Source organism: Verruconis gallopava (genome assembly GCF_000836295.1).
Source record: "Verruconis gallopava strain CBS 43764 unplaced genomic scaffold supercont1.3, whole genome shotgun sequence".
Classification (NCBI taxonomy): domain Eukaryota; kingdom Fungi; phylum Ascomycota; class Dothideomycetes; order Venturiales; family Sympoventuriaceae; genus Verruconis; species Verruconis gallopava.
This window is the reverse complement of record NW_015622139.1, coordinates 766,396-789,172: the sequence shown is the minus strand read 5'-3', so window position 1 is coordinate 789,172 and position 22,777 is coordinate 766,396. Positions and strand designations below refer to the sequence as shown.

The 22,777-nt window shown below is 50.2% G+C and overlaps 10 protein-coding genes and 1 pseudogene across 11 annotated transcripts; 1 reads left to right on the top strand and 10 right to left on the bottom strand.

Annotated features, from left to right (window-relative positions):
- Positions 1 to 2: 2 nt before the first annotated feature.
- PV09_01229 (uncharacterized protein) lies at positions 3 to 1,228 on the bottom strand. Its single transcript, XM_016354084.1, has one exon. The coding sequence runs from the start codon at positions 594 to 596 to the stop codon at positions 210 to 212; it is 387 nt and encodes a 128-aa protein (XP_016218179.1). The 5' UTR covers positions 597 to 1,228; the 3' UTR covers positions 3 to 209.
- A 537-nt stretch (positions 1,229 to 1,765) lies between these two features.
- PV09_01228 (golgi apparatus membrane protein TVP18) lies at positions 1,766 to 3,461 on the bottom strand. The gene is made up of 4 exons (XM_016354083.1): positions 3,065 to 3,461; positions 2,805 to 2,850; positions 2,690 to 2,742; positions 1,766 to 2,588 (listed from the first exon to the last, which is right to left on the bottom strand). Exons 1-4 carry the CDS (start codon positions 3,115 to 3,117, stop codon positions 2,288 to 2,290), a joined length of 453 nt encoding a protein of 150 aa, XP_016218178.1. The 5' UTR covers positions 3,118 to 3,461; the 3' UTR covers positions 1,766 to 2,287.
- A 146-nt stretch (positions 3,462 to 3,607) lies between these two features.
- On the bottom strand, positions 3,608 to 4,785 carry PV09_01227 (nuclear transport factor 2). Its single transcript, XM_016354082.1, has 5 exons — positions 4,609 to 4,785; positions 4,518 to 4,535; positions 4,341 to 4,405; positions 4,101 to 4,274; positions 3,608 to 4,032 (listed from the first exon to the last, which is right to left on the bottom strand). Exons 1-5 carry the CDS (start codon positions 4,616 to 4,618, stop codon positions 3,925 to 3,927), a joined length of 375 nt encoding a protein of 124 aa, XP_016218177.1. The 5' UTR covers positions 4,619 to 4,785; the 3' UTR covers positions 3,608 to 3,924.
- Positions 4,786 to 5,431: 646 nt separating this feature from the next.
- Positions 5,432 to 6,904, bottom strand: PV09_01226 (uncharacterized protein). Its single transcript, XM_016354081.1, has 3 exons — positions 6,694 to 6,904; positions 6,435 to 6,600; positions 5,432 to 6,366 (listed from the first exon to the last, which is right to left on the bottom strand). The coding sequence occupies exons 1-3, from the start codon at positions 6,768 to 6,770 to the stop codon at positions 5,599 to 5,601; spliced, it is 1,011 nt and encodes a 336-aa protein (XP_016218176.1). The 5' UTR covers positions 6,771 to 6,904; the 3' UTR covers positions 5,432 to 5,598.
- Positions 6,905 to 8,236: 1,332 nt separating this feature from the next.
- On the bottom strand, positions 8,237 to 8,362 carry PV09_01225 (annotated as a pseudogene). Its single transcript has one exon. The product of its transcript is annotated as a tRNA-OTHER (tRNA).
- A 312-nt stretch (positions 8,363 to 8,674) lies between these two features.
- On the bottom strand, positions 8,675 to 10,719 carry PV09_01224 (uncharacterized protein). The gene is made up of 5 exons (XM_016354080.1): positions 10,392 to 10,719; positions 10,249 to 10,315; positions 9,716 to 10,192; positions 9,163 to 9,519; positions 8,675 to 9,114 (listed from the first exon to the last, which is right to left on the bottom strand). Exons 1-5 carry the CDS (start codon positions 10,549 to 10,551, stop codon positions 9,027 to 9,029), a joined length of 1,149 nt encoding a protein of 382 aa, XP_016218175.1. The 5' UTR covers positions 10,552 to 10,719; the 3' UTR covers positions 8,675 to 9,026.
- Positions 10,720 to 11,066: 347 nt separating this feature from the next.
- Positions 11,067 to 12,765, bottom strand: PV09_01223 (uncharacterized protein). Its single transcript, XM_016354079.1, has 2 exons — positions 12,702 to 12,765; positions 11,067 to 12,612 (listed from the first exon to the last, which is right to left on the bottom strand). The coding sequence occupies exon 2, from the start codon at positions 12,320 to 12,322 to the stop codon at positions 11,300 to 11,302; it is 1,023 nt and encodes a 340-aa protein (XP_016218174.1). The 5' UTR covers positions 12,323 to 12,612; positions 12,702 to 12,765; the 3' UTR covers positions 11,067 to 11,299.
- A 1,039-nt stretch (positions 12,766 to 13,804) lies between these two features.
- Positions 13,805 to 16,039, bottom strand: PV09_01222 (uncharacterized protein). Its single transcript, XM_016354078.1, has 6 exons — positions 15,445 to 16,039; positions 15,357 to 15,372; positions 15,214 to 15,298; positions 14,980 to 15,114; positions 14,131 to 14,879; positions 13,805 to 14,067 (listed from the first exon to the last, which is right to left on the bottom strand). The coding sequence occupies exons 1-5, from the start codon at positions 15,455 to 15,457 to the stop codon at positions 14,745 to 14,747; spliced, it is 384 nt and encodes a 127-aa protein (XP_016218173.1). The 5' UTR covers positions 15,458 to 16,039; the 3' UTR covers positions 13,805 to 14,067; positions 14,131 to 14,744.
- Positions 16,040 to 16,309: 270 nt separating this feature from the next.
- On the bottom strand, positions 16,310 to 19,933 carry PV09_01221 (uncharacterized protein). Its single transcript, XM_016354077.1, has 2 exons — positions 18,663 to 19,933; positions 16,310 to 18,607 (listed from the first exon to the last, which is right to left on the bottom strand). Exons 1-2 carry the CDS (start codon positions 19,376 to 19,378, stop codon positions 16,585 to 16,587), a joined length of 2,739 nt encoding a protein of 912 aa, XP_016218172.1. The 5' UTR covers positions 19,379 to 19,933; the 3' UTR covers positions 16,310 to 16,584.
- A 61-nt stretch (positions 19,934 to 19,994) lies between these two features.
- On the top strand, positions 19,995 to 20,936 carry PV09_01220 (uncharacterized protein). Its single transcript, XM_016354076.1, has 5 exons — positions 19,995 to 20,114; positions 20,169 to 20,258; positions 20,327 to 20,401; positions 20,476 to 20,625; positions 20,766 to 20,936. The coding sequence occupies exons 1-5, from the start codon at positions 20,088 to 20,090 to the stop codon at positions 20,799 to 20,801; spliced, it is 378 nt and encodes a 125-aa protein (XP_016218171.1). The 5' UTR covers positions 19,995 to 20,087; the 3' UTR covers positions 20,802 to 20,936.
- On the bottom strand, positions 20,908 to 22,776 carry PV09_01219 (uncharacterized protein). The gene is made up of 2 exons (XM_016354075.1): positions 22,391 to 22,776; positions 20,908 to 22,333 (listed from the first exon to the last, which is right to left on the bottom strand). The coding sequence occupies exons 1-2, from the start codon at positions 22,682 to 22,684 to the stop codon at positions 21,293 to 21,295; spliced, it is 1,335 nt and encodes a 444-aa protein (XP_016218170.1). The 5' UTR covers positions 22,685 to 22,776; the 3' UTR covers positions 20,908 to 21,292.
- Position 22,777: the final 1 nt, after the last annotated feature.

Sequence of the window (22,777 nt, the reverse complement as noted above, 5' to 3'; positions counted from 1 at the left end):
CCACCACCACCGCCTGAACATGTCCCCTCGCGATCTCGTGCAGAAACCGGAGTGGGCGGGGGGGTCGACTGCGCGCGTCTATGTTCGTCTATCTATGTGTGTATGGCTGCTGTTTCTCTGCCTCTGCTTGTGTAGGTGTATGTGTAGTCCGTCTGTATGCATGTACATGTGTGTACAAGTATGCAGGTGGATCCAACGACCCGGCTGCGTCATAGCCAGTGTCTGTGGGACCCGCAGCAAAGCGCGAGCGAAGAGCAATAGCCCAGAAGACCTCCTCTGCCCTTGCGGCACGACGAAGGATAGGGACGGATGGAGAAAGGCAAAGACAAGAAATTTCCATCTGACCACCCAGCCCCGTGGAGCTCGCGCCCAAAACGAGCGCACTTCGTACGGGCACAAACCACGGTTCTGCACGAACTACCATTCCTTACCCTCTGCATTCTCCACCCTTCGCCGTCCCGCCGCCGTCGCTGTTGCCGCTCGCTCGTGATCCCGCAAAAATCTTTGCCTTCCAGCCCCATGCAGCAACGTAGTCGACGTTCCTGAACCCGAAGCGTGTCACCTGCTCCCACTAGTCCTGCCGCCTTACCGCCCATTACCCCGGATTTTCGACGATTGCGCCACCCGCGCACACGCTCTCTCTTTCTCGGACAGACACGCTCACACGCTCCTCGACGATCGCCAACCTAAACACTTCCCCTCGCCGTTCGCACTTCGTAGCCATCATCATCATCATGATGCCATTCTTCGCCGCATCCCCTCTTCCCTTCCAGACCCTGTCCCTCGGCGCGCTGAGAGTGCGGGGGAGGGGTAGCCGGAGAGAGTTTTCCTTCTCGTACCGCCCTCCTCGTCCCGTCTCAAAACCCTCTTTTGCGCGAGAATTGGCAATCCTGCAAGCATGCAGCCGGCCCCAAGCTGCGTTCTTGTGCAATCCCCACGAGATCTTCTGTAATTTACGATTGATCGCCAGTTCAGTCTCTCCGCCAGAGAGCAGAGAAGGAGATTAAGAACAAACTCTTTGGAGGCGGGCGGTTTCCTCTCTGTCTTTCGCCTTCGTCGCCCTCGCCGCCTACTCCTCTAATTTTGAACAATACCGTCCCCCAATTTTTTCCCTCCTCCTCTAACGAACTCTCCTCATCTTAACCCTGCCGTGTGCAGAATTGGCGCATAGCATTTCGAGATGGGAAAGAACAGAGGCCAGAATGAAAAAAAAAAAAAAAAAAAAAAAGAAAAAGAAAAAAAAGAAAAAGAAAAAGAAAGAAACGTCCCGGGACCCCGTCGAGCCGTAAAAGAGGGACTCCACATGGGTGCGTATAGGATGCCCAAGAACAGAAAACCCCTCGTGTATGGGTCACGCTTCCTCAGGGGCGCAATTCTGTTTAGTCAATGGCGCCAGCGCACGTCCTTCTTATAGGTCCTCTATTTTTCCTGTTGCTCCTCGTAACTCTGCCTCAGATCGAAAGAGGAAGAAGAGAACCGGCCCGTTGATGGGCCCCACCACCGCCCACCTCTCTCCGTGCCGTGTTAAGCTCGTGATTCCCATTTTTACGTCGAAGTACAATGTCTGGCTTGCGTAGTGGGAAAAACCCAAAGGCCCCCGGCCCACCTGAATAACATCAGCTGAGATCGTGACATGTCTGAGTCGTACCGGAATCTCGATCGCAAGCAGGCACGTGACGGGCGCTGGCAATTGAGAGGCAGATGAGGAGGCATGACCTTCTGGCACATCTGGACGAAGTGGGTGGGCGGGGCGGGTGAGCAGATTGGCCGAATGCTTGCTGCTTCGTTACAAAATACAGTTTCGAATTTCCTCGCATGCTTTTTTTACAAACGATACACGGCGTTTGGTGGTTTCCCTTTGAAAGCGATGAAACCCGTACACACCATTTATCCAATCCCGACACACCATGTTTGACGACGGCGACACACGCTCGTTCGAACCTCAAGCAAAGCAAAGCCTCGCTGAGCAAGGCTGAGCCAGAGGCTTTAGCAGCACAGAATTGCTAAGAGGCCCCTGTGCCTCTTTGACGCCGTCGATATCTCGTACATATGGCACCCTAAGATATTTACCAGAAAAACGCCGCTCAAAATGCTTCCAAACAAATCGTCGCAAGGACAAAGAATATCACGCTGCTTGTCGAAATTGCTCAAGCGGCTCCGGCTCCACGGCCACTGATCTGCTAAAGAGATCAGCCATCCCCTTTAGTTGACCACATTGAAGCCATTCGTCTGCCCCCAAAAAAACCTCCCCACTTCACACTTGTGCCACTCCACACTTGCCACATGCCTATACAATCATTTGCGCAACGCCCTGTCCACCGAGCGTCTTGCTGCTCATAAATTCATCCTTCCTGATGGCCGCAAACCCGTAGCAGGCCGACGTGATGAGCAGAAAGACGGCCGCAGCAACCAGACTGGATGTGCCCACGATTAGGCTGAGCCACTGGACAAGGCTCATGACGCCGTAGATGGCAGCGCGCATGTAATTCGTGCTGAACTTGCGGATAAAGTCATCGAACTTGCTGGACGTTGGGCATATACGGAGCAGAAAAGGCACCTCAATGAAGAGGATCACGAAGGAGCTGGCTCTGTGTATTTGGAAGGAGCAACCCGTCAGCAATTGATGTTATCTATGTTGCGTCGGGTGGGAAGAAAGGGCGAGGGGAGAACAGGTTGTCATTCGACGTACAAGCATATTGCGCTGAAGATGATGAGCAACGGAGTGCCGAAGTTGAAGATATTCTGGACGAAGAGTCGTTAGCTAGATGCGTTCTCACCATTCTTGCGGCATGTGGCAGACATACGGCGATTCCGAGCGCGAAGCAAAGCACCATGCTAACTACACCAGCCCTGAGTCTCCGTCAGCATCGTTCTCGATGACTCCAAGCCCCGTCGTGTCAATTGCGTCGCTGTATGCACAAGAGCCGTAGCACAATGCACACATGCGCGCGCACACGCGGGGGACCATGCCTCCAGAAAACAGCAGATCGTCGCCTCCCGTTCGCCGTCGACGGCGGTATCTAGCTGAAAGGGCACGGAGGCGGGAAGGGCAGATTGCACAAACCATTGGCCGTAGATGCTCCAATTTCTAGAGCGAAACTCCTCTGCGAGCGTCATGGCGATGGACACGTGTTCCAAGAAGAGAAATCGTCTCCAGACGCGATGCCGCGATGTGTCTTCGAAGGTGTTTTGTTGTGATCACCACAAGTGCAATGGTGTCTTCGCTAGCTTATGTGGCAGCTTCTGGGAAGGTCTACGTTGCGTTGAGTAGGGCTGAGGCGCGAACGTCAGATCCGAAGGGGACGGGAAAGGGTTAAGAACAGTTCTCGCTCTTTTGTGCGGACGGGACTTGCGACGCGATGTCGAAAGGACTGAGAGAAAAGGTACGACGCGAGAGGTTATATTGTACAATGTAATTGTGTTGCCTGGAGTCAAACTGTGACGGTTGTGCCATATGAGAGCTGAAGGCAGGAGCTTTTTGCTACCTGCTAACGGACTTGCACGGCAGGCCTACGGGGTCCTGTTGCCAAGCCCCGTCAGAACTCAGCCTCACCATGAAACGTCAAGTCCCGCAGAAGGGATTATACGCTCATTGCAATGGTCGCCCTTAGTCAAAAGGATTTTTTTGTTATTGTTCTTGTCAAATTGTCAAAAGGGTTTAGATTTAAGAGGGATGCTCCTATACATTTACCACCTAAACATCGTCGTCCACCGTTTATTCGTTCCTTTCATACCACGCGTTCGTACACCTATCCCCTGCCATACCCTTCCCTTTCCCGGCCGCAGCCACACATCTCACTCTACATTTTTACCCGAGAGGTAGGGGAAAGTCTTGCCACGCTTTCTGTGATGCCGGCTTACCGCCACGCGGCTTTCGTTGCCAAATGTTTGCCCGGCATGGTTGCGCAAATGCTCGAGACCTGCTTAACCATGGACCAGTCTGAAGATGTCGTTAAGGACATAAAAGCTGCCGTCTGCGGGCATGAGCTGGAAGACCTGGCTGAAGTTCATTGGTCGCTGCTCTTCGTCGACCTGTTCCATTTCGATTAGTCTTCTCGGTCTTGAACGTGCACATGGAATGCATGCTGAAGTCGTCGTACCAGAAGAGCACCGGTGATCATGACGATGATACCTCCATGCTCCCCAGAAGGCTGTGCATCCTGTGTCGTGATCTGGTGCTTCACTTTTGTGAATGAGAGGCTGGTGAGCTTCTCGATGATGGCTGCAACACCTTGGTGCGGGCTGTTCTCGAACGTCATCATCGAGTGGTCTTTCTGTGTCGACATCTTTTAGCAAAACTTCCGTTCTCACTTTTCTCTCGCGGTCTGCGCATGACGTACGTAGAGACCAGCCAGGTTCGATCGGTTTTCATCGAAGGTCTGGTAGTAAAACTGCACGAATTGCTCTTCAACGCGTCAGTCCAACGTTCCCAACCTGCTCCTCCTTTCCGTTTATGTGACGGTTAAAGATAACGCGGAAGAACGTGGGAGGAGCGAATGAGATCAGCGATTTCTTACGTGCAACTTCAGCAAAGTCTATCGTGACAAGCAGTTAGCGCTTTCGAATTCGAGAAAGAGAGCAAGCACCCCGCGCCGAAGGCACACTTACTTGCGGCCATTTTGAACAAGAGTCGTGGAAAAGAGATTAAGAAAACTGTGTGCAAGAGAGCGCTTATGCGACGGCGCAGGCAGAGTAGCTGAGTTCGTCGCGACGTGTGCGTTTGGTGGGTTGCGTGGTCAACGTGTGCGTTGTTGGTGTACCGGGCAGGAACGATCTTTAACCTTGGTGGGGCCTTCCGATTTCGACATGGAAGCTTGGATGCCAACCTCCAGGCCTGCTGCAGAAACTTTTTTTTCTTCTAGCTTCTATCACAACTCCTCCACCTCTGATAAACTCCACTTCCAATCAAGCAACCGGCATTGTATACCATGCATTTTATGAAATAGATAACTCATATGCTTGTACTGTTTTCTTGATGCAATGTTACAGAGTGTCGCTCTCTGTCGCCGTTCATCAGTGATGTTCTCTCCGACACCCCTTTGGGGAAACAGATGCTGACAAGTAGAGCCATTATCAACCTTAGATGATCCTTCAATTGTGTAAGTCAAATCAGCTTTGAAGTCCCGGACATGCATAAAATGATGACCAATTGTCTTCGTTAACAATTCCTGTTGATTTTCTCCATGATTCTTCAAATCAAGCTCAACCGTCTGATCTTTTCCGAATTTTTGGCTGTCAACACCACTCCAGTTGACAAACTCGTTATGCTGACGAATTACACAGAATATCTGCGTCTATCTTACCGTACATGACATTTCAATCAAGCAAGCAATGCCAAGGTAAATTACCACATCATTCAGAAGCTCCGTTGCCTTTAGGGATGACCCAACTTTCCGTATTGACCGAACAAAGTGTGTAGAAATTGTAAACATCTAAACACAATCAAGAATCTGATATTGTTCCCTTCTAAAGGTCTTTTATATCTACTTCTGATAAACGGTCTCTAATGCTGGACACAGATAAGCAAGATCTAGCTCATGCTGGCATTTTGAGTCCAGCCCTCTCAATCGTGATTTTCGCTGATTCGTCCAAAAACTGTCAAGCTCCCACCTCTTTCAGTGACTTGACCAAGTCCACAATGGACTTCTCGATGCTGATAAATTCATGGCCTAGCAGCTCCTTTGCTCTCGTGTTGTTGTATCCGGCAAATTCGACCATCTCGCCTCCCGTCTTTGGTATGACACCCGCGTATTCAGGAAAGTTCTTAATAATAATATCCGCAATCTCTCGGTGTGAAGTGTATCCAGCCGTGAAGTAACAACGCTTGCCCCCAAAATTTGGCTTTTCTAATGCATTTACATGTGCCTCGGCAGTGTCTCGCACATCAATCCACATGGGATTAGCTGTCGGTGGCAAGCCGTCCTTGAACTTTCCTTGGATCATGTCTCGAACCGTCTCATTTGAGGTGTTTAGTGAGCTCAATGAGTTGAGATAGTGCACAATCGGCCCGATGACCAGCGGTGGATTTATGGTTGCAAGATCGAAGTTAGGCTTCTCCTTCTCTACGAAGTCCCAGGCAGCACGCTCAGCAAATGTCTTGCTCGCTCTATAGCCCCACCGTGGGTCTTGAAGGGCATCTTTTTCGGTGATCGGGTCCCAATCTGCTTCGCTGTAGGTGTGGCCGACCTTGGGAATGTCGTACGCATCCAAGATAGCAGCAAAGGACGAGGTAATCACCACGCGCTTGACTGTTGGTGCGGATTTTTTAATGGATCTCAGAATGCCAGTGGTACCTATGATGGCGGGATCTAGCAGCTGCTTCTTCACGTCTGTGACATTGAAATGGAAGGGCGATGCTGTGTGTATCTAGTTCAAAGCAGATTAGAATCCATGCTCCTAATCCATGTCTTGTACGCGCAAAAGTCGCAACATACCACAGCCTCGAATGGGGGATCGGATTTGACAGCTTCGTCGAACGCTCCTTCTTGAGCGATATCCTCTACAATGGCGAAATCAAGCTTGTCCTTGCCATACGTCGGGTGTGCCTTTGCGATTTTGTCGGCCTTTTCTTGAGATCTGACAGTGGTGACAACGGAGTATCTGTTACACAAATAAGTCATGTTAGCTTTCTTCCGTTCGAACAGCGATATTGATTTCTGAAGCTTGCGCGGGGAAGAAAAATGGGGCCCGTACCCGCGAGACAACAAAATGTCAAGCACGTGGGCTGCAATGAAACCGCTGCCACCAGACAACAGAACGCGCTTGGTCATGATGTTTGAAATTTCTCAGGTGATGCTTTGTTGAGTTTCTTTATGCTGATTTACGTAGGTACACTATTTTTGCAAAGGCCAGACGTGGAAAGACCAAGGGGTTTGAAAAAAAAAAATACTGGCTGTAGAAAGGCGTGGGACGAGACGAGGCCGGCTGATAGATATTTATGCTATCTCTCAAAGATGGCTTCGCCCTCACGTCATTGGGCCAAATCTTCCATTCCTATCCACTCCTGAACTCCAGACTCCCAAACTCCGGATCGTGGAAGATTCTTCCGCTGTGAGGCAGAGCATCCCCGCTTTCGGGTGAGCGACCTCCGTTCCTTTCTAAGTTGTATCGCACAGGTATCCTCGGGGCTCACGATAATCCAAGGCGCCATCGCCGTGACGTTTTGCCATGCTACAAAGAGAATCTTGACAAAGTGTCTCCATGGCTCCACAAGCACACCGTCTTGGTTCATGGACTTAAGAAGTCTCGCCGGTTAAAGCCCGTCCGGCTTCGCTATGGCGAAAAGTGGGGAGCTCAAAGAGACGCTTTGTCAGGCTAATTTCCCTCTTGTTTCGAGTTTCAAAAAGAGACACAGAGGCGATGCGGGAAATCGATTGTTCTCCGTCGACTTTTAGAAGTCATCACCAACGTGGGCTGTTCTCAACACCGCCAGAATAGCACTGCATTATCAGAACCAACACACACGTCGAAAATGTAGTCAGAATGAACTACAAGTTCAATTTTTGATTCTAGCGAATCTAGGAATTGAACATCTGCTCATAATCTGGTTTGAGGGTTGCCCGATTTTGCGGTGGTCATAGCCATCAGGGCGAGAAATCACTCATTTATACTGCCTTTTCTTTCAACAAAAAGTGCAGTTGCTCCTCCAGTCTTCTTTGATAAATTCAATGTTTTGTTGTTTTTGCAATGTGGACTTTGCGTCAAGAGATGCGCTCCAGAGAAGGACAACATATCCTTCAAAGTTCCAGAGTCTCTCGCTCCCGCATACAATACAATCGATACATTAAAATTTCGCGTTTATTTCGTCTCAGAAGGTCTAGGTGAGGCGAAGGACAGCTTACTTTAGAAGAGAGCGCCCTGGAAAAATGGCAACTATCATCAGAAACGGAGACAACGTAGGTTTGCATAGCTTTGAACTCGAGTCGAGTTAATTGGTCACATAAAAAAGCAGAACATCTGCAAAAATACTCGAAAATTACCAGTGGATCTTGTAGAACTCCATGCCTATCAACAGCTTTTCTTCAGGAACTCTGTCCATAGGTCGTAGAGAAATGCATAATTCAACTAGGACGTGATGACCATCCCTCCCCAACCACAAAATAAGAAACACTTTGCAAACAGCAACGACAACAATTACGCCTTCCCTTCGATGGAATAAAACACGGCTTGCAGAACCGTACGTTAAAAAGGAGATGAGTTTCTGGAAGAAAAAAATCGAGCAAAAAAGGAAGACTTTTGGACGAATTGGGGATCGAACCCAAGACCTCTCGCATGCAAAGCGAGCGCTCTACTTTAGGGACGTTAGTGAGTGATTAAGGTGATCAGGCTTTAAGCGGCCACGTACCCACTGAGCTATACGCCCGAGATTGTTAAACGGCTTGATTTTATGGATACATAATGTCCAATAATTATTCTTACTTCAGTATCGAGCAGGATTTCTGTTCCTCTGTTTGGCTCGCACAAAGAACGGAAACATGTAGCTGTTTTGGCTGAAGTTTGTTCCAAAATTTGAGAATTATTTCAGAATTACAGCTGACTATGGATGAAAGACGCTTTCGGTTCATGCCTTGGCAAACTCCTTTGACGAGGAATTACTTCAAAATAAGAAAAACCGCAATCTCATTTTGCTGGGGTCTATCTAACCGGCTTGGTGCATTTTTAGGTTTAAATATTGAATAGGCTAATTGCTGGCACGCAGATTAGGAAGACTAAAGAGCAAGTTCATAGTATTCTCGGATAGAATCCAATCTTCAAGCGTCAAGTCGTAACTGCTCAACGACGAGCAGATTCCAAGACGAGCAAAGAGTAGTAATTCATGAGCGCTTTCGTGGAGCTTTAGAGCTCCTGGCTACCGTTTCATTGGGCTAGGACCGTCTCATACTGAAATATCAAAGACTCCAGGTCTGCTTCCCAAACGGGTGTACATATTCATTTGATATTCGAAAAGACAATAATAATACGGCACTTGAGAACAGGCCAGCTATTCGAGTATTTCTCAGCCCATTCTATAAATGGCAGAAATTAATTCAAGACCAAATTGGTACGAATCGTTCTCCCGGAAAGAAGAAGTCAAAAATTGCGTCAACGATGTCGCGGTGCACAACACTTCCAAAACTAGGACTATATTAGCCTTTGATACGCGGTAGTCAAATGAACACTTACCTGTTGCATCTAGCATATTTCATGAATTCAAATTTGAGCTGCCGAAGCATTGTGATGTCCAAATCGATCTTTGTCGCTATTCTTCTGATATTTGCCCATATCTGGACTGGAGTTACGTCATCACCTAGATTTAGCGATAAGCTTGTCTGAAAAAGTTTCTCGAGGCTACTGATGGGCATGGAGAAGGGTTCGTTGATAGGATCCTTTCCGAATCCGCAGTGAAGCAGTCCAGATGCCGTAGTGAACACATGGTGCGGACCATGGTTAAAGTCCGGGGCAGCTCTGCCACCAAGAGGTGCGAATTGCATTTTGTGCGAATACGCGTTTTTGACATGCCCAAGGCAAGGGCGTTCCAGCCTGTAGCAATGTCAGTGCCGACCATAAGTGAACAAAAGTGCCGACTGATTTTCGGTTGATATCTTCATCGCGAATGACCAGTCTGGGACGTCAGCAGAAGCTTTACTGCAGCAGCTGGTCCATGTCATCGTCGTCCGACTTCCAAAAAATCGTGTGCGAGACACGATTGTATCCGCGGAGACAGGGCGTGACTTACTCAAGGACAAAATCGATTGCGGCCTGCGCGTTCATCGCCGGAATTGGACCATAATTGCCATCGGAGCCTTCTCGAAGTGCGATCGGACCGTCTAGACAACCGTAGTCGAACAGCTGAGCTTGAGAGATTGTCGGTAGCTCGAACGGTCGGGTGTCCTGCATTGCTGATGTTACTGAGCACCATTTTTCATTCTCAAAGGTGTTCAATGCAGTCAAATCGATTCTCACAGAACCAATGGAGCTGGCATCGCCCACCGCCGGTGGACTCGGCTCGGAGAGCAAACAGATCGGATCTTCAGGAGAAGCACTGCCGTCCTGGCCAGCAGGGCTGGCATTTTCGGATACGAGAATGCCATTTTGACTCAGAATACCCTTCAATCTGGCGTTTTCAGACTTTAACGCCGTCTCGCTGTCGCGAAGACGCAAGACCTCTTTCTCAAGCTCGCGTATGTACCCTTGAGTACGTTGTCGGTGAGTTCTGTTTATACAAGATCAGAGCCAAGCTGCAAAGTATTTGTGCTCAATACCTCGTACCGCTGGGCCTGCAAAACTTGCTCTCGTCGTCTAGTAGGGGTCTTTCGTACTTTTAGACCTCTGCTCGCTGTTGACAAATTAGAGGCCAGGCTATTCAAAGGCGCGCCTCAGATTAGAAAGCAGGCCCCTTGTACGAAACGCACAGCTTTCCGATGTATTGGATACCTCCTCGCTGACATCCAGTCCCCGACCAATGATCCGCTTGGCCCGAGAAGTTAATGTCTCGCGCTTCTGCGTCGATGAAGCACCTGAGCTTAAGGCTGGAGGCGACACACTCGAATGATCGGAAGCCATTTCGGTCATCGTTTCAGCAACGAGCCAAGATTCTGGAACATCTATCGTATATAGGATTTCGAAGCTTCAGATGTCGTTCTCGCATTCGTAATCCAAGAATATCAGATTGGCCAATCAATGTCCTCACAGCCGAACCCTCACTTATGCCGTAAGCAAGCCAAGTGCAGGCTGTTCAAAAGCTAATTTGAGCCGTACCCACAAACGGAACTCAGTGCGGCAACGAAACCCTTCAAGTGGACGGTTCTCATGCTTACAGTTGAAACTTGATAAAAATAGGCGTTCAGATGCACCATCTTCTACTAGATTGTGCTAAACGGCGGGCATATGCCCTTCCGTCTCACCGACTTTCTTCTGCCTTAGAACGGCGCACGCTGCGTGAAACCACCAGAAGAGAAGACAAAAAAGAGCGGGGACACAGTTGGCAATCTGCTGCCAGGGGCTTGAATTAGTTTGCGAAGAGTGTGTACAAATAGCGAATGAGGGTGAACTTAATAATAGCGGCTTACCCCTCCTCTTTGCTGGACGCAACGATAAGAAGCGAGAGATTAGCAACACTCGTGATTTCAGCCAACGAACCACACGATAATTGATGGTATAACTGATGTGTATTTTAGATTATGTAATTGTAATGCGAAGGACATGTGGATGAGCTTGACGACCTCTGTCACAGTAAAAATTTTCGCTAAGGTAAAACGAATTCGCGATCTATCTGCAAAGTCAAACTTATGACAGTAACGATCACTCTCCAACTTGCGTTTTATTCGTAGAAGACCAAACAACGTACCTCAATACTCTGTCTGCCAGGCGCATCAGCTGGAGTATTGGGGTCAACAAAGGCTGTGTGCGGAGTAGCTCGAGCGATGCCTTTGATACCTTGAGGCAACGAGTCGCCACGGGAATCGAAGCATTTGATGAACATAACCTCGTCTGGTGTCATGTCTTTCAAATAGTAAAATTTATGACTATCGTTCGGTCTGACCGCATAGGTTTCACCTTTGATCTCGTAGCCCTCGGTCGACGTAGTTGAGGCAGGATCGGGGAGTACCTCTTTGCCACGATCATCGTCGTCCTCATCCAGTTGCCGCTTTGGATATAGCAAGTCCACCTTCACAAAATCGGACGGAACCGTAGACCGCCAATCGATCACGGCTAATGGAAAGTCTGACGCGGGATTCTGTATGGGTCGCCAGACATTGATGATTTGATATCGACCTTTGAGTAGCTCCTCCACGTCGGCTTCACGGACATGTCGACGCACTCGCGCCTCAGCAGCAGCCGGAGTTTGATCCACATGCACTTGCTGCACGGGCTGGCGAGGCGAGGACTTTTCCCTTCGTCGAATGGTATGATCGAAAATGACGACTTTCTTTACCCCCGGAAGTTTCTCTCGTAACAGCTCCTCCACTTCCTTGTAGTAGCCTTTCCTAACGGCTTCATCGTCTGTGAACGTCTTCTCCTTGGCCGGCGATGTGTACACAGCAAATCCAGCGTTATCCGTGGTAAACTTTTCCTCCTGTCCTCTCAGATTCTCCACGTCTCTCTGATGTTCAACGAGGCGAAAGCTCCAGCCAGGCCCATCCACCTTCGACCATGGTTTGATAAATGGCTCTGAGCTATCTGTATACGATGTCGGGTCAATATACTTGAATGTCGCAGTCGTCATGGTGGAGACGAATCTATGATCAAGATGTAGAGGACGCAAACTCGTGCTAGCACTCGGTTTTGCGAGCTTCTGGATCAGACTGGTTGAGTTCTTGAGTTGCCGAACTACAGAAAGCATATGCAAGAGGACAGAGGAGTGTCCAGAGAGAGAGCAGATTCTTGTGACTTTTTGGACCAAAATTTACCTACCAGAACGTTGCCTTGATCTGACTTATAAGTGCCGGAACGAACAACCTTACGCCCTACTACACTCGAATTGCGTGCCAGAATTTGAAAGCAAGCTTAGTAATTGGAGTGAAGATGGGGAATGACGCCAGACTCTCGATTGACAGAAACGTAGGTGCGGATCTATCCCGGCGATTATTCGCATCATGCCAAATCAAGCATAAAACTAGTCTGGACAGAAAGCTAAATGATAACAAGCGAATTAGTGAGACTATGTAGTACATATAGTGGTCGTATTTAATCATAAAAGCATAAGAATTTGTACAACATACTAGATATTTCTCTAAAAACCAAAAGCAGCAAGCTAATTGATGGGTTCGCGACATGCAATAAAAAAATAAATTCTCTCTTGCACTCCGAAACTGATGTTGACTGCGAGGTCCTATTCTACTCGCATTTTCACGCCAGAAGAAGGGCACTCTGGGACACCTAAGGTCGGACCTCGTACATCACGACCGGCCAGGAAGCTTCCTCCTCGGAAGGGGCATTTGGATCGAATAGAAAACAGACACGCGCGTCAAGGTGGAATGTATACATCGAAGAGGGTACGTCAAGTGGTTGTGCCCTGGTGAGCCCAAATGAAGCAGGGCGGTCAAAGGTCGCAAGATCACCGCATCATGGCGCGAGAAAAGGCTTCGACTACGCCACAGCCCAACTAACTGGGCCTGCCCGATCGAATGTTTTCGTCCTAGGCTCTGCTGTTGGACTGTTTACTTGGCTCTGAGGTTGACTGATTGACGAGTTTTTGGGGGAACCAAGTATAGTTCGAGCCTTCTAAGTGCAACCCACGAGTTCTTCTTACGACCGCAGACCTGATGCATTGCACGAGATCCTCCCAGCTCTGATATTCGACCATATATAGCAACCAAATCATGCGTAGATGCATAGGTCGCACAAGTGAAGATTGTGATGCGTTTTCATTAGAGCCTCTTGATGATTTCGTCGCTTCAAGGTATGTAAGAGAGCCAAATACATTCGAAATAAGAAAAACTTTTTAAACGAGTAAGCCTAGCGTGACGGTAGAGACAGAAGACTTCATATTTTCACCCGATGCTATAGGTTTTTTTTTCGCGTTGACTCTAAAATGAAGCGATCATGGTCTTACAAAGAGCCTTTTCCAAGGTCACCTGCGAGGAATTTAACACTTAACACCATGTCTTTACAAGCTGACATCGATACTGAAGAAAACCAGCGTTGTGAAAGAGTGGTTTCTCAGCGGGGAATACGCATTGTTTTCGCAAACATTGGGGGAGTGAAAATGTTCGCATATGGGAGTGGCATGTTAGCACACACATTCCAACGTCACAACACACTGTTTTGACTGTTCGTGAATATCAATAACTATTTTTTTTCTTCATATTTCAATTTTTCTTCTCACCAATTCATGTATGAATCACCGTGGGCTTTCAAAAGCAGCCTGGAATGACCATCTCCTAGAAACTCACCGGGGCCAGTGACACAAAGCGGTGGAAGACAAAATGAAGGCATAGGTCTAAAGATATCGCAAATTGTAGCGAACGACGGTCCAAGACTCCACGTTTGCATTCCGAACTTAGGCATAGTTCTCACAATCATAATCTTGAAGGGCGGTACTCCAGCTCATCGAATGGTCGACCGAAGTGCTGATTTGATGAACGACTAGGCCTAGAATTAATCGATGTGATCAAAGTATAGCAAATGTGCAGAAGTGATTGAACCCACGAGAGAATGGCAGGATACTTTCCCCATGACGACGCAGCGGAAGCGTAACCAGTGCTCCGCGCTGTAGTCAAGCATGCGATCCAGCTATTTCATCCGTCACCGCTGACCAGAAGGAGCGGATGTAGAGCCTTTGGCATCACATGAAAGAGAAGAGATCAGGTCGCGAATTTGATTCCTCTGAGGATTCGCAGGCCTTTTGAATCGGCAGAAAGCTGAGGCGTTCGTTGGACGGCACATAGTCATGCCCATGCTCTTGGCTTGACGCGTCTGCGTCGCATCAATCGACCACCTTGAGCTTCATGTCGAGAGCAGTAACACCTATCACATTTGAACAGGAACGCCCTTGGCAGGAAGAGGGGTAACAGATGGAAAACAAATTTTGGCGATCGTGTGCGGTATTTCCTACGTACCGGCGTCTATTCACATGGTCTCATCTGTTGTTCGTTCATTGTGTTCCATATCATCACGCAACCCCCGCCTTTCCCCCGGCACAAAATTCCCTTCTTCTAGTCAAGCGTTGACAGCATTGCACTCGGTCTCTCCCTCCCTTCTCTCAATGCAATCACATAGGCGTCTCCTGCTTTCCACGGCAATTTTGTACAGTATGTGCGCAATCAGTATCCAACGCCCTTCAAGTACTCGGCCAGCTGCTCCACTGTTGCCGAACATGCGTTGGTTAGGACGCTCTCTGGGTGGTGTGCGATGATCAATGCCTGGACCGTCTTGGCAGCCACGAGCCCTTCCTTGCCCTATGTTATGGTCTTGTGTCAGCCTTGAAATGCGATTTCTGCAACATTTGGTGGTGTGCCTAAACAGGTAAAAAGGGAAAAAAAGAAAATTGCGCCCCACCTTCTTCGTTCGCAGGACATTATCAAGGACCTGGATGACGGTGTACTTCTCGCCATTGATCTTGAGGCCATTTGCGTAGGCGGAGTTGGGGTCGTCAAAGGCCTTCAGAAGCTCTGCCATTTCATCTGCCGATATCTGTCACAACGACACCGTTAGCCCGCAATGTACTTCGTGTGCAGCCCACCCACTCGGGCCACTGTGGCCACAGCGCTCGTCATTGAAGGTTCCATGTACCTTGAAGTTTGCAGAGTGGGCCCAGCTGTCCTTGCCGTTGACGCTGAAGATGGCGGCGGAATCGACGTTGCCGGAGCCGACGAGGCTGTTGTGATGGATGTCAGTCTCGCCACAGGACACGGTGGGCTACCAGGGGTGCGCACGAGGTGTCGATATATGCTATGCAGCGGTCAGTCACTTCCTGTACAAGCCGAGACCAGCTCAAATTCTTGGGCAGCACAGGGAGCTCACCTTGCCAGGACATGGTGGGGGATGACTGTTCCTCGCTGTGGGTGCAAGCGTTCTATTTTACTTTTTTTTTGCCTTCCCGAGACAAAGGCCAGGCACGCAGGTATGTGAGTGTGCGTGTGTAGGTATGTGTCAGTGGAAGAAGGGAAAGTGATCCAAGTCAAGGCCTTCTCAGGCAGCGAAGAGTCAGTGGGAGCCAAGGAGCGCTTTTGCGGCGGCGGTGGAGGAGGAGGAGGTGCTGGTGGTAACGAGGCAACAAGACAGAGTATGGCGTAATGTGAAACGCGGACGGGCTTGTGACGGAGGTCAGCGTACTTGGAAGGGAAAAGAGAAGAAAAAACACAGCAACACACAGCACGACAAAACACACGCACCAGCACCGACGGCCAACAATCCCCTCGCCCGTCCACAGTCAGGTCAGTTCCACTCGCGGCGGGGATCTGCTTGCAACTCCACCCCACTTTGCTGCCTCAGGCGCCGTCGACTTTTCCTTGTCCTTGCCGCTCTGCTCGTCTCTCCCGCCCGACACTCAAGCACGTCGCGCGTGGCCGTCGGGTGCCATAGGGATGGCATGTCTCCTCTGCCTTGTTGTTCTGGGCATCGAGCCGGCAGATCTCTCCCTCGTGCGGCCTGACCCTGTGACGGCACCGCGTGTGCGCTGTGACCTCATGCAGCAGCATGATTGCCTACGATGCGGGTGTAACCGGCCGTTCGCAGCATGTCATGCAGCAGCCTCAGCATGCGCGTCAAATCACCTATCTGATGTGTTTACTGCATGCGGTTTTGCATAAAGCTTTTACCCATCAAAATGAGACAGGTCGGCTCTTTGTTGAACTCAGATCGCCTGCAGCGTACGCCCACATCGCTTGTCGTAGTCTTGCCGCCAATGGCATCAAGACTCCCCTCGTTATCGCAACATGAATCACTGTCTCATCACCGGAATGACTGTGCTGTAGCCCACAAGGTTTATATTGACAGACGAAATGAGACCCATCCAACAAGCCTGACGTCCGATATCTACATTCATGGTTTTACGATGCAATGCACGAGAATACCCAAAGGAGAAAAGGGACTAGACCTCCTAGAACAGAATACGAGGCGAACGACCCTGTTGTTCGATCCGTACATCCATCAACAAATCGATCACTGCACAAGCTTTTCGGCTGCTCTACGAATGACCCTCGCGGCCGTATCGACCTTTTCCTGTGCCTTAACCCAATCCTGCTCCTCAATCGCGTCTCTGACGTGCGGGAACGTGTCACCCTCGTAACCTTGCCACTTCCGCGGCCCAATCACCACATGCTTGAATTGCTCACGAGCCACGATCCCATTCTCCGCCGCTGTGCCTGCATTAATCGTAGCGCTCGGGTCCTCGGTGCTGTTGTGCTTAGTGTGCACGTTCCCCAAGCCGCCGTGGATGAGCGCATCGAAGAACCCGCCTACGCCGTGTCGACTAGACGACGGAGTTTCCGCATCCGGTATGTCGAGCAGGTTTGTCTCGAAGTCAGAGGCGCGCTCGTTGTGAAGGACACGCTGCATGGCGAGTGCGTTTGTCTCGAGGCCGCCTCGTCCATAGAACTCCATGTCCCACCAATTCTCCCAACTGGAAAATTGCGCAGCCTTCTCGACGAGAAGCTTGGCTGCGTCCCATAGGCCGTCCAGCCTGAATCCGCCATTGCCCTGTTCGTCAGCCCAGGGTGCGCCTTTCGCTTCAGAGAACCTTTGCAAGCTCTCCACGTAGCCGACCACGGCATTCGCGTATTCAGCAATGTCAAGCCGAAGGATCATCTCGCCACTAAGCTCAAGAATGAGAAGGACCCACACCTCGGCAAGGAGTTTGTGGTATACAAGATTCGGATCTCCAAACTTCATCATCCACTCAAAGGTTTCATAGCAACTGTGGTAGGGGTAGGATTGGTCTTGGAGGCTCCCGAAACCAAAATCGATGCTCGAGGTTCCGGACATGGTTTGGAAAGCCAGATAGTCACTTCCTGCATTGAGATTTTGGACTTGGGTGTTGTCTTTCTTCCACAAATTGAGGAGCGTATCGTTGCGTACCGGGTCTGAGACGCGGCCGAGAACACGGTAGAGCGCTTCTTTGAAGAGTGGAGCAGCTGCAGTCCAGAAATTCTGCCCGACGACACCGACATCCACATTCAGATACGCAACAGCGTCTTCACGGAGCTCAGTCAAATAGTTTTCCACATGCTCCGTGCTCCCAATCAAGTTGTACTCCTCGGCATCCCAAGAGATGAATTCGATCGTCCTCAATGGCCGCCACCCTTGCATACGAAGATGCTTGAAGACGCTGATCACCTCCAACATAACAGCTGTACCGCTCCCAGGGTCACCAGAACCGAAGCACCATGCATCTCGGTGATTGCCAACGATGATCTTCTTGTGTGAGCTCTCCATGCCTTCAATAGAGCCTACCAAATTGTAGATTGGTTGCTTTTCTACCTCGTCTTGGTCGTTCTTCAGGTTAACGATGGGCGAGGTTTTGTCTCCTGACCACCACTCGACATCAGGCACACCCCCTTGAAGCTCCTGCGGAATCTGTTGACCATGTCCCTTGAGTGCCTGAAGAAGCTTCTGCGCATCCTTCCAAGAGAGCGGCAGACTTGGTATATTGACTAAACCGGGATTCTCATCCTTACTTATCCTCGAGGAATCTTTTGTTGAGGCCCAACCGGGGGTAAGAACGTCTCCCGCGATCCAGCTGGTAAGTCCTACTGTACCGCGCTGAACGCCGTCTGCTGGTCGCCATCGTCCTTCAGGCCACGGCTCACCTTTCAAAAATCCATCATCTGCAGGATCTGAGTAGATCAAGACACCTTTAACTCCCCATTCCTCTGCCGCCTTGACTTTCAAAGCCCTATCACTCTGGTCACCGTAGTACTTGACCAGCGCAATCGTTCCATTGATATCAATACCGCTGTCATACATGCGCTTGTAATCTGCTCTCGAGCCATAGTTACAATATACAAGAGGTCCACTGACATCGCCACCTCGTGATAGTCCGTGGAAAACCAGTGTATTGCTCTTGGAGTTGTCTCCCGGATAGACGGGTTCCTCTTCAAGCTCTGCTTCCCATGCGAGTTCTGGAGGATCCCCGATAGCAACGCGTCGGCCTCCTGGCTTCGGATAGTTCAGATACACATAATATCTAGAGAAGATTAGCATCCAGCTCAAGAGCTTTTTTTTTTTTTGAGTTAGCATACTTGTCCAAACGAACCGTATCCATCTCCGCGTCCACGAACAAACCCTGCATCCATTTTGCCAGATACAGACTCCCCTCTGTGCCAGCCATATGGTCAAAGCTTGTAACATGTCTTAGGTACTCCTCTATTCTACTGCCATTAACATGCGCCTGCGCAAACTGGCGCACACTCTCCTGATCAAACATCATCTGGCCAAGGGAATTCCGGGCATTCGGCAGCAGTTCAAACACAAACAGCGCATAGCCAAGCGCGATGATGAGGAACAGCCCTAACAATCGCGCCAGGATGGGTAAGCTGGGTGTGAACCGTTCTGGGAGCGATGGTATGCTCGGAAGACCCGTTGTGAGGCGACTATACACATAACCCGTATCCCACGACGGTCGCCAACTCCACGACCGGCCGAGCCGTCGTTTGAAGCCTAGTAACCTACCAACCCAGCCCTTTCCACGAGCTCTCCGGCCGTCCTCCAGGTCATCCATGTCCATCTGCTCAACCTCGCGGCGCAGCCCTTCGGCTTCATTGTCAGTATCTGATTCATCATCATTGTCAAGCCCCTCCAAGGTGTCCGTACTGCTGCGCACAGATTGGTCACTGGCGGGCGGGAAATACCCGCTTCTTCTGGACAGGCTTGAGCCTAGCAGTCCCTGTCTTTCGACTGTGGGCGTGCTTGAGGTTGCTTCCTCGTATGTGGGAATGGGGACGTCTTTCGGGTCCATCTTTCGTGGTTTATGTGTTCGCTTCTGCAGGTTGAATAATGAACTGAAACTACGAGGCTATCTCGAACTCTTCAGTGATGCCATGGCCTTGCTGTGTATCTTCCACGTGGATATGTATGGCACAACAAGAAATTGTGCAGTCGATGCCTATCGCGTACCACTCACTGTGGCACGAGCGCGCTGTTTCAGGGAGCCGTTTCGAAAAGCGTTCGAGCCTTATGCGGAAAAATATCGAAGGAAGGTGAGATTGGATTTCACCAAGAAGCAAGAAAGAGGCGCGTATGCGTAGGAAGTGAGAAGATGCTTGAGGTCGCAGGCTCTGCTATCGAAGCAGCCCTGGGCCGGCGAAGGGGGTATCTTGGTATCTTGGTACGGCTCGAACGGAAAGAGGGGGGTTGCGACGACTGTCAGCACGAAGTCAACGAAACAACGACGAAGAAGAAAGACAAAAAAAGTACACAAAGAAAGAGAGGTGCAAAGTATTAACAGATTGCTGGACAGTCTAGGAATGGTTAAAAAAAAGTAAAGTGGTATGGGAAGCGAGGTGTTGTGCAGGCACAGAATGGGGTTACGACGATCGCAGAACGGGAGTTAGCGGAGGCTTCGAGCTTCGAGGCTTGGCCGCACCTGGGCCCTGCTGCTCGGTTGCGAACTCTTTTCCCTCTCGACGTCCAACCATCCAATTGAGGTCGACACCCACTCCACAACCATGATCGCGCAATCGTTGAGGGCTGCGGTGAGTCCCTGATGATGGTTCAATTCCAATTGACAACTTTGCTGATGGACACAGCGCCCGTTGATGGCTCGCATTGCCGTCCAGTCCGCTCGCCGGACCATCTTCACACCTTCTGCCGTCCGCTCGGCAGACCTTGTCCAGGACGTATGTGTCATCTTTCCGACCTCCGCATCGCTCTAAGAGACCGCTATGTGCTCACGTATGTTGCCTAGATCTACCTGCGCGAAATCAAGAACTACAAGCAACCCACCATCAACGTTGCGAAGGACAGCGAGGGACACGTCCAGGTAAACACTGTCCCGCCCGGACTACAGCCGTCAGCAGGCAGCCCTAGGTGGATGGTACTGATGCTTGGGAGCAGAAATTCTCGGTCCCAGCGACACCAAAGTCTCCGGAGGAGACTGACCTTGCCAACGATCTTAAGAGCTACGAGACCCAGCAAGTCGAGGTCGAGGGTGCAGCAAGTTCCGACGGTGCTGACTCTGCTATGGTTGAGGAGGACTGGTTTGAGGTAAGATTTGTCCCGTAGATTTTGGTCGACATCTGCTGCTTCGGAAGCTATCGCTAGCGAAGGAAGCGCTGATGCTGGACCTGTGGAGCCTTCTCGAAAAAGCCCTGAAGTGTCTTCGCTGACCACATTAACTTGTGTAGCCCGAGGAGGAGGCCGCACCATCTGCGGCGCACTAGATGCCACGCGCCATGTAACAACAGCGGGGAGGAGTCGTGATAAATGCGGTCCACTATGTACATTCCAAATAGTGCTCATAAAAGATCATCATAGAGAGATCGCGAAGGAGAATTCATCCCGTTTGTTCTGCTGCATCCTATCTACGTATTCCGCCACATCTGCTCTTGCCGTTGAGGAGTCAGCTCTTTCAGATGGCTTTTGTTATTCGGACTCGTGCTCATACACCTAGCGTCGTATTTTTCACTAACAGCTTATAACCCTCACGAAGTACAAAGTAGTTTTAGATGTGTAATTGGAATTGGAAGCCGGTCGGCGCAGAAACGGAGGACTATAGGAAGCTTCGAAGAACACTATTCGAAGGCTACACTGGCAATCGAAATAGTCCACGTCGTTACTGATATCGGCACCCACCTCTAGTTCTAGGTGTATCCAGCGGAAGCAAACTAAACCACAAGCTCGATCGAAATTGATCAGAGCGGATAAAAGTAATCTACTCCAAAGACTTGAGCTCACCGTCCTTCGCCTTTCCAGCGGCCTTCAATCTTGCGACTTCAGCTGCAAACACCGCCTTGATCTCCCCAGCATCCTTCTTGCCATTCAACTTGGCCGTTAGTTCAGCCAGCTCCTCGTTATCAATCTTGGTGATCACAGCATCGACGTCGTTGAGCACAGTCTCGATCTGGCTGGCGCTCGCATCGCCCTCAGCGAAGTAATTCGCGTCCTTGGCCGCGCCACGGACAACACGCTTGTTCTTCTTCGCTGCGTTCTTTGCGGCCTCCTTTGCCTTCTTTGCATCCAGCTTCTCCAATTTGGCGGCAGCCTCACGTTCAGCAGCCAACCTGGCTTCCTCTTCCTTCTTCTTGGCCGCTTCTTCGGCAGCCTTCTTTTCGGCAGCTTCCTTTTCAAGACGCTTCTTGTTCTTTTGGGCGTGTTCCTCCTTGCGGAACTTTTTGATACGCTCATCCAAGGCTAACGCGTCGTCTACCAACTTGCGCAACCGCGCTGTGTCCTCTGTCTTGTTCTTCTTGCGGGCGTTATTGTTCTTGCGTTCAATATGACGCCTCTGGTCGCGAGACTCGTTGTCGTCAGGCACGTCCTGATCGAGGTATTCAAACGAGCGCCACGAATCGAAATTGTACCAGAAGTCGTAGAATTCCTCAACCTCCTCCTTAGTCGAATTTTCGTCCCCGAGCTTCGGTACAGGATGCTTGTTGGAGAATCGGGCCTCGGACTCGAAGACGGGGCCCCATAGCTTATAGAAATTGCCCTTTTGCGTCTGCTTCTTGGTGGGAGGTTCGACATTTGCACCTTCATCAACAGAATCGTACTGACGGCGTTTGACGGGGTCGAGCAGCACTTCTGTTGCCTTCTGAATACACTTGAAGAAGGAGTCGTCCTCGTTGCTGCCGGACGCAGCCTTCTTATCTGGATGGTGCTTAAGCACCTTCTTTCGGTGGGCACGCTTGATTTGCTCCTCGGTTGCCTTGTAGCGGTACTTTGAGAGACCAAGAACAGCATAGTGGTCTTGCTCCTACGCATGCCATCAGTGTTGGGTCATCAGATGTTCTAGAATTCATCCACTACCGACCTTCCACTGCTTAGGATCGCGTTGTAACATCAGTGGATCCTCAGGCTCGCTGATCTCACCATCGTCTTGATCCTCAACCTTCTTAGCATTTTCAGCCGCCTGGATACGCTCATCCTCAGAGAAAGTGCGCTTGAATCGCTTTCTGCGAGCGTATGCGAGAAAATGAGCGCCCACAGGTTCAACGCTCCGATGGACAGGGCTGGAGAGGCTGCCAACAGCTTTGAAATCCTTCTCAGCGGACCAACCGCTAGGCAAGACAGGCAGCGGCAGCGAGATCTGGACAGTGTTCGCCATGCTATTTTATTTGTCTGTATGACTATGCTGTAGTTCCGCAGTTGTGTACTTGGCGGATCCCAGAATAATTTTTTCGAAATGCGGAATGTCCGT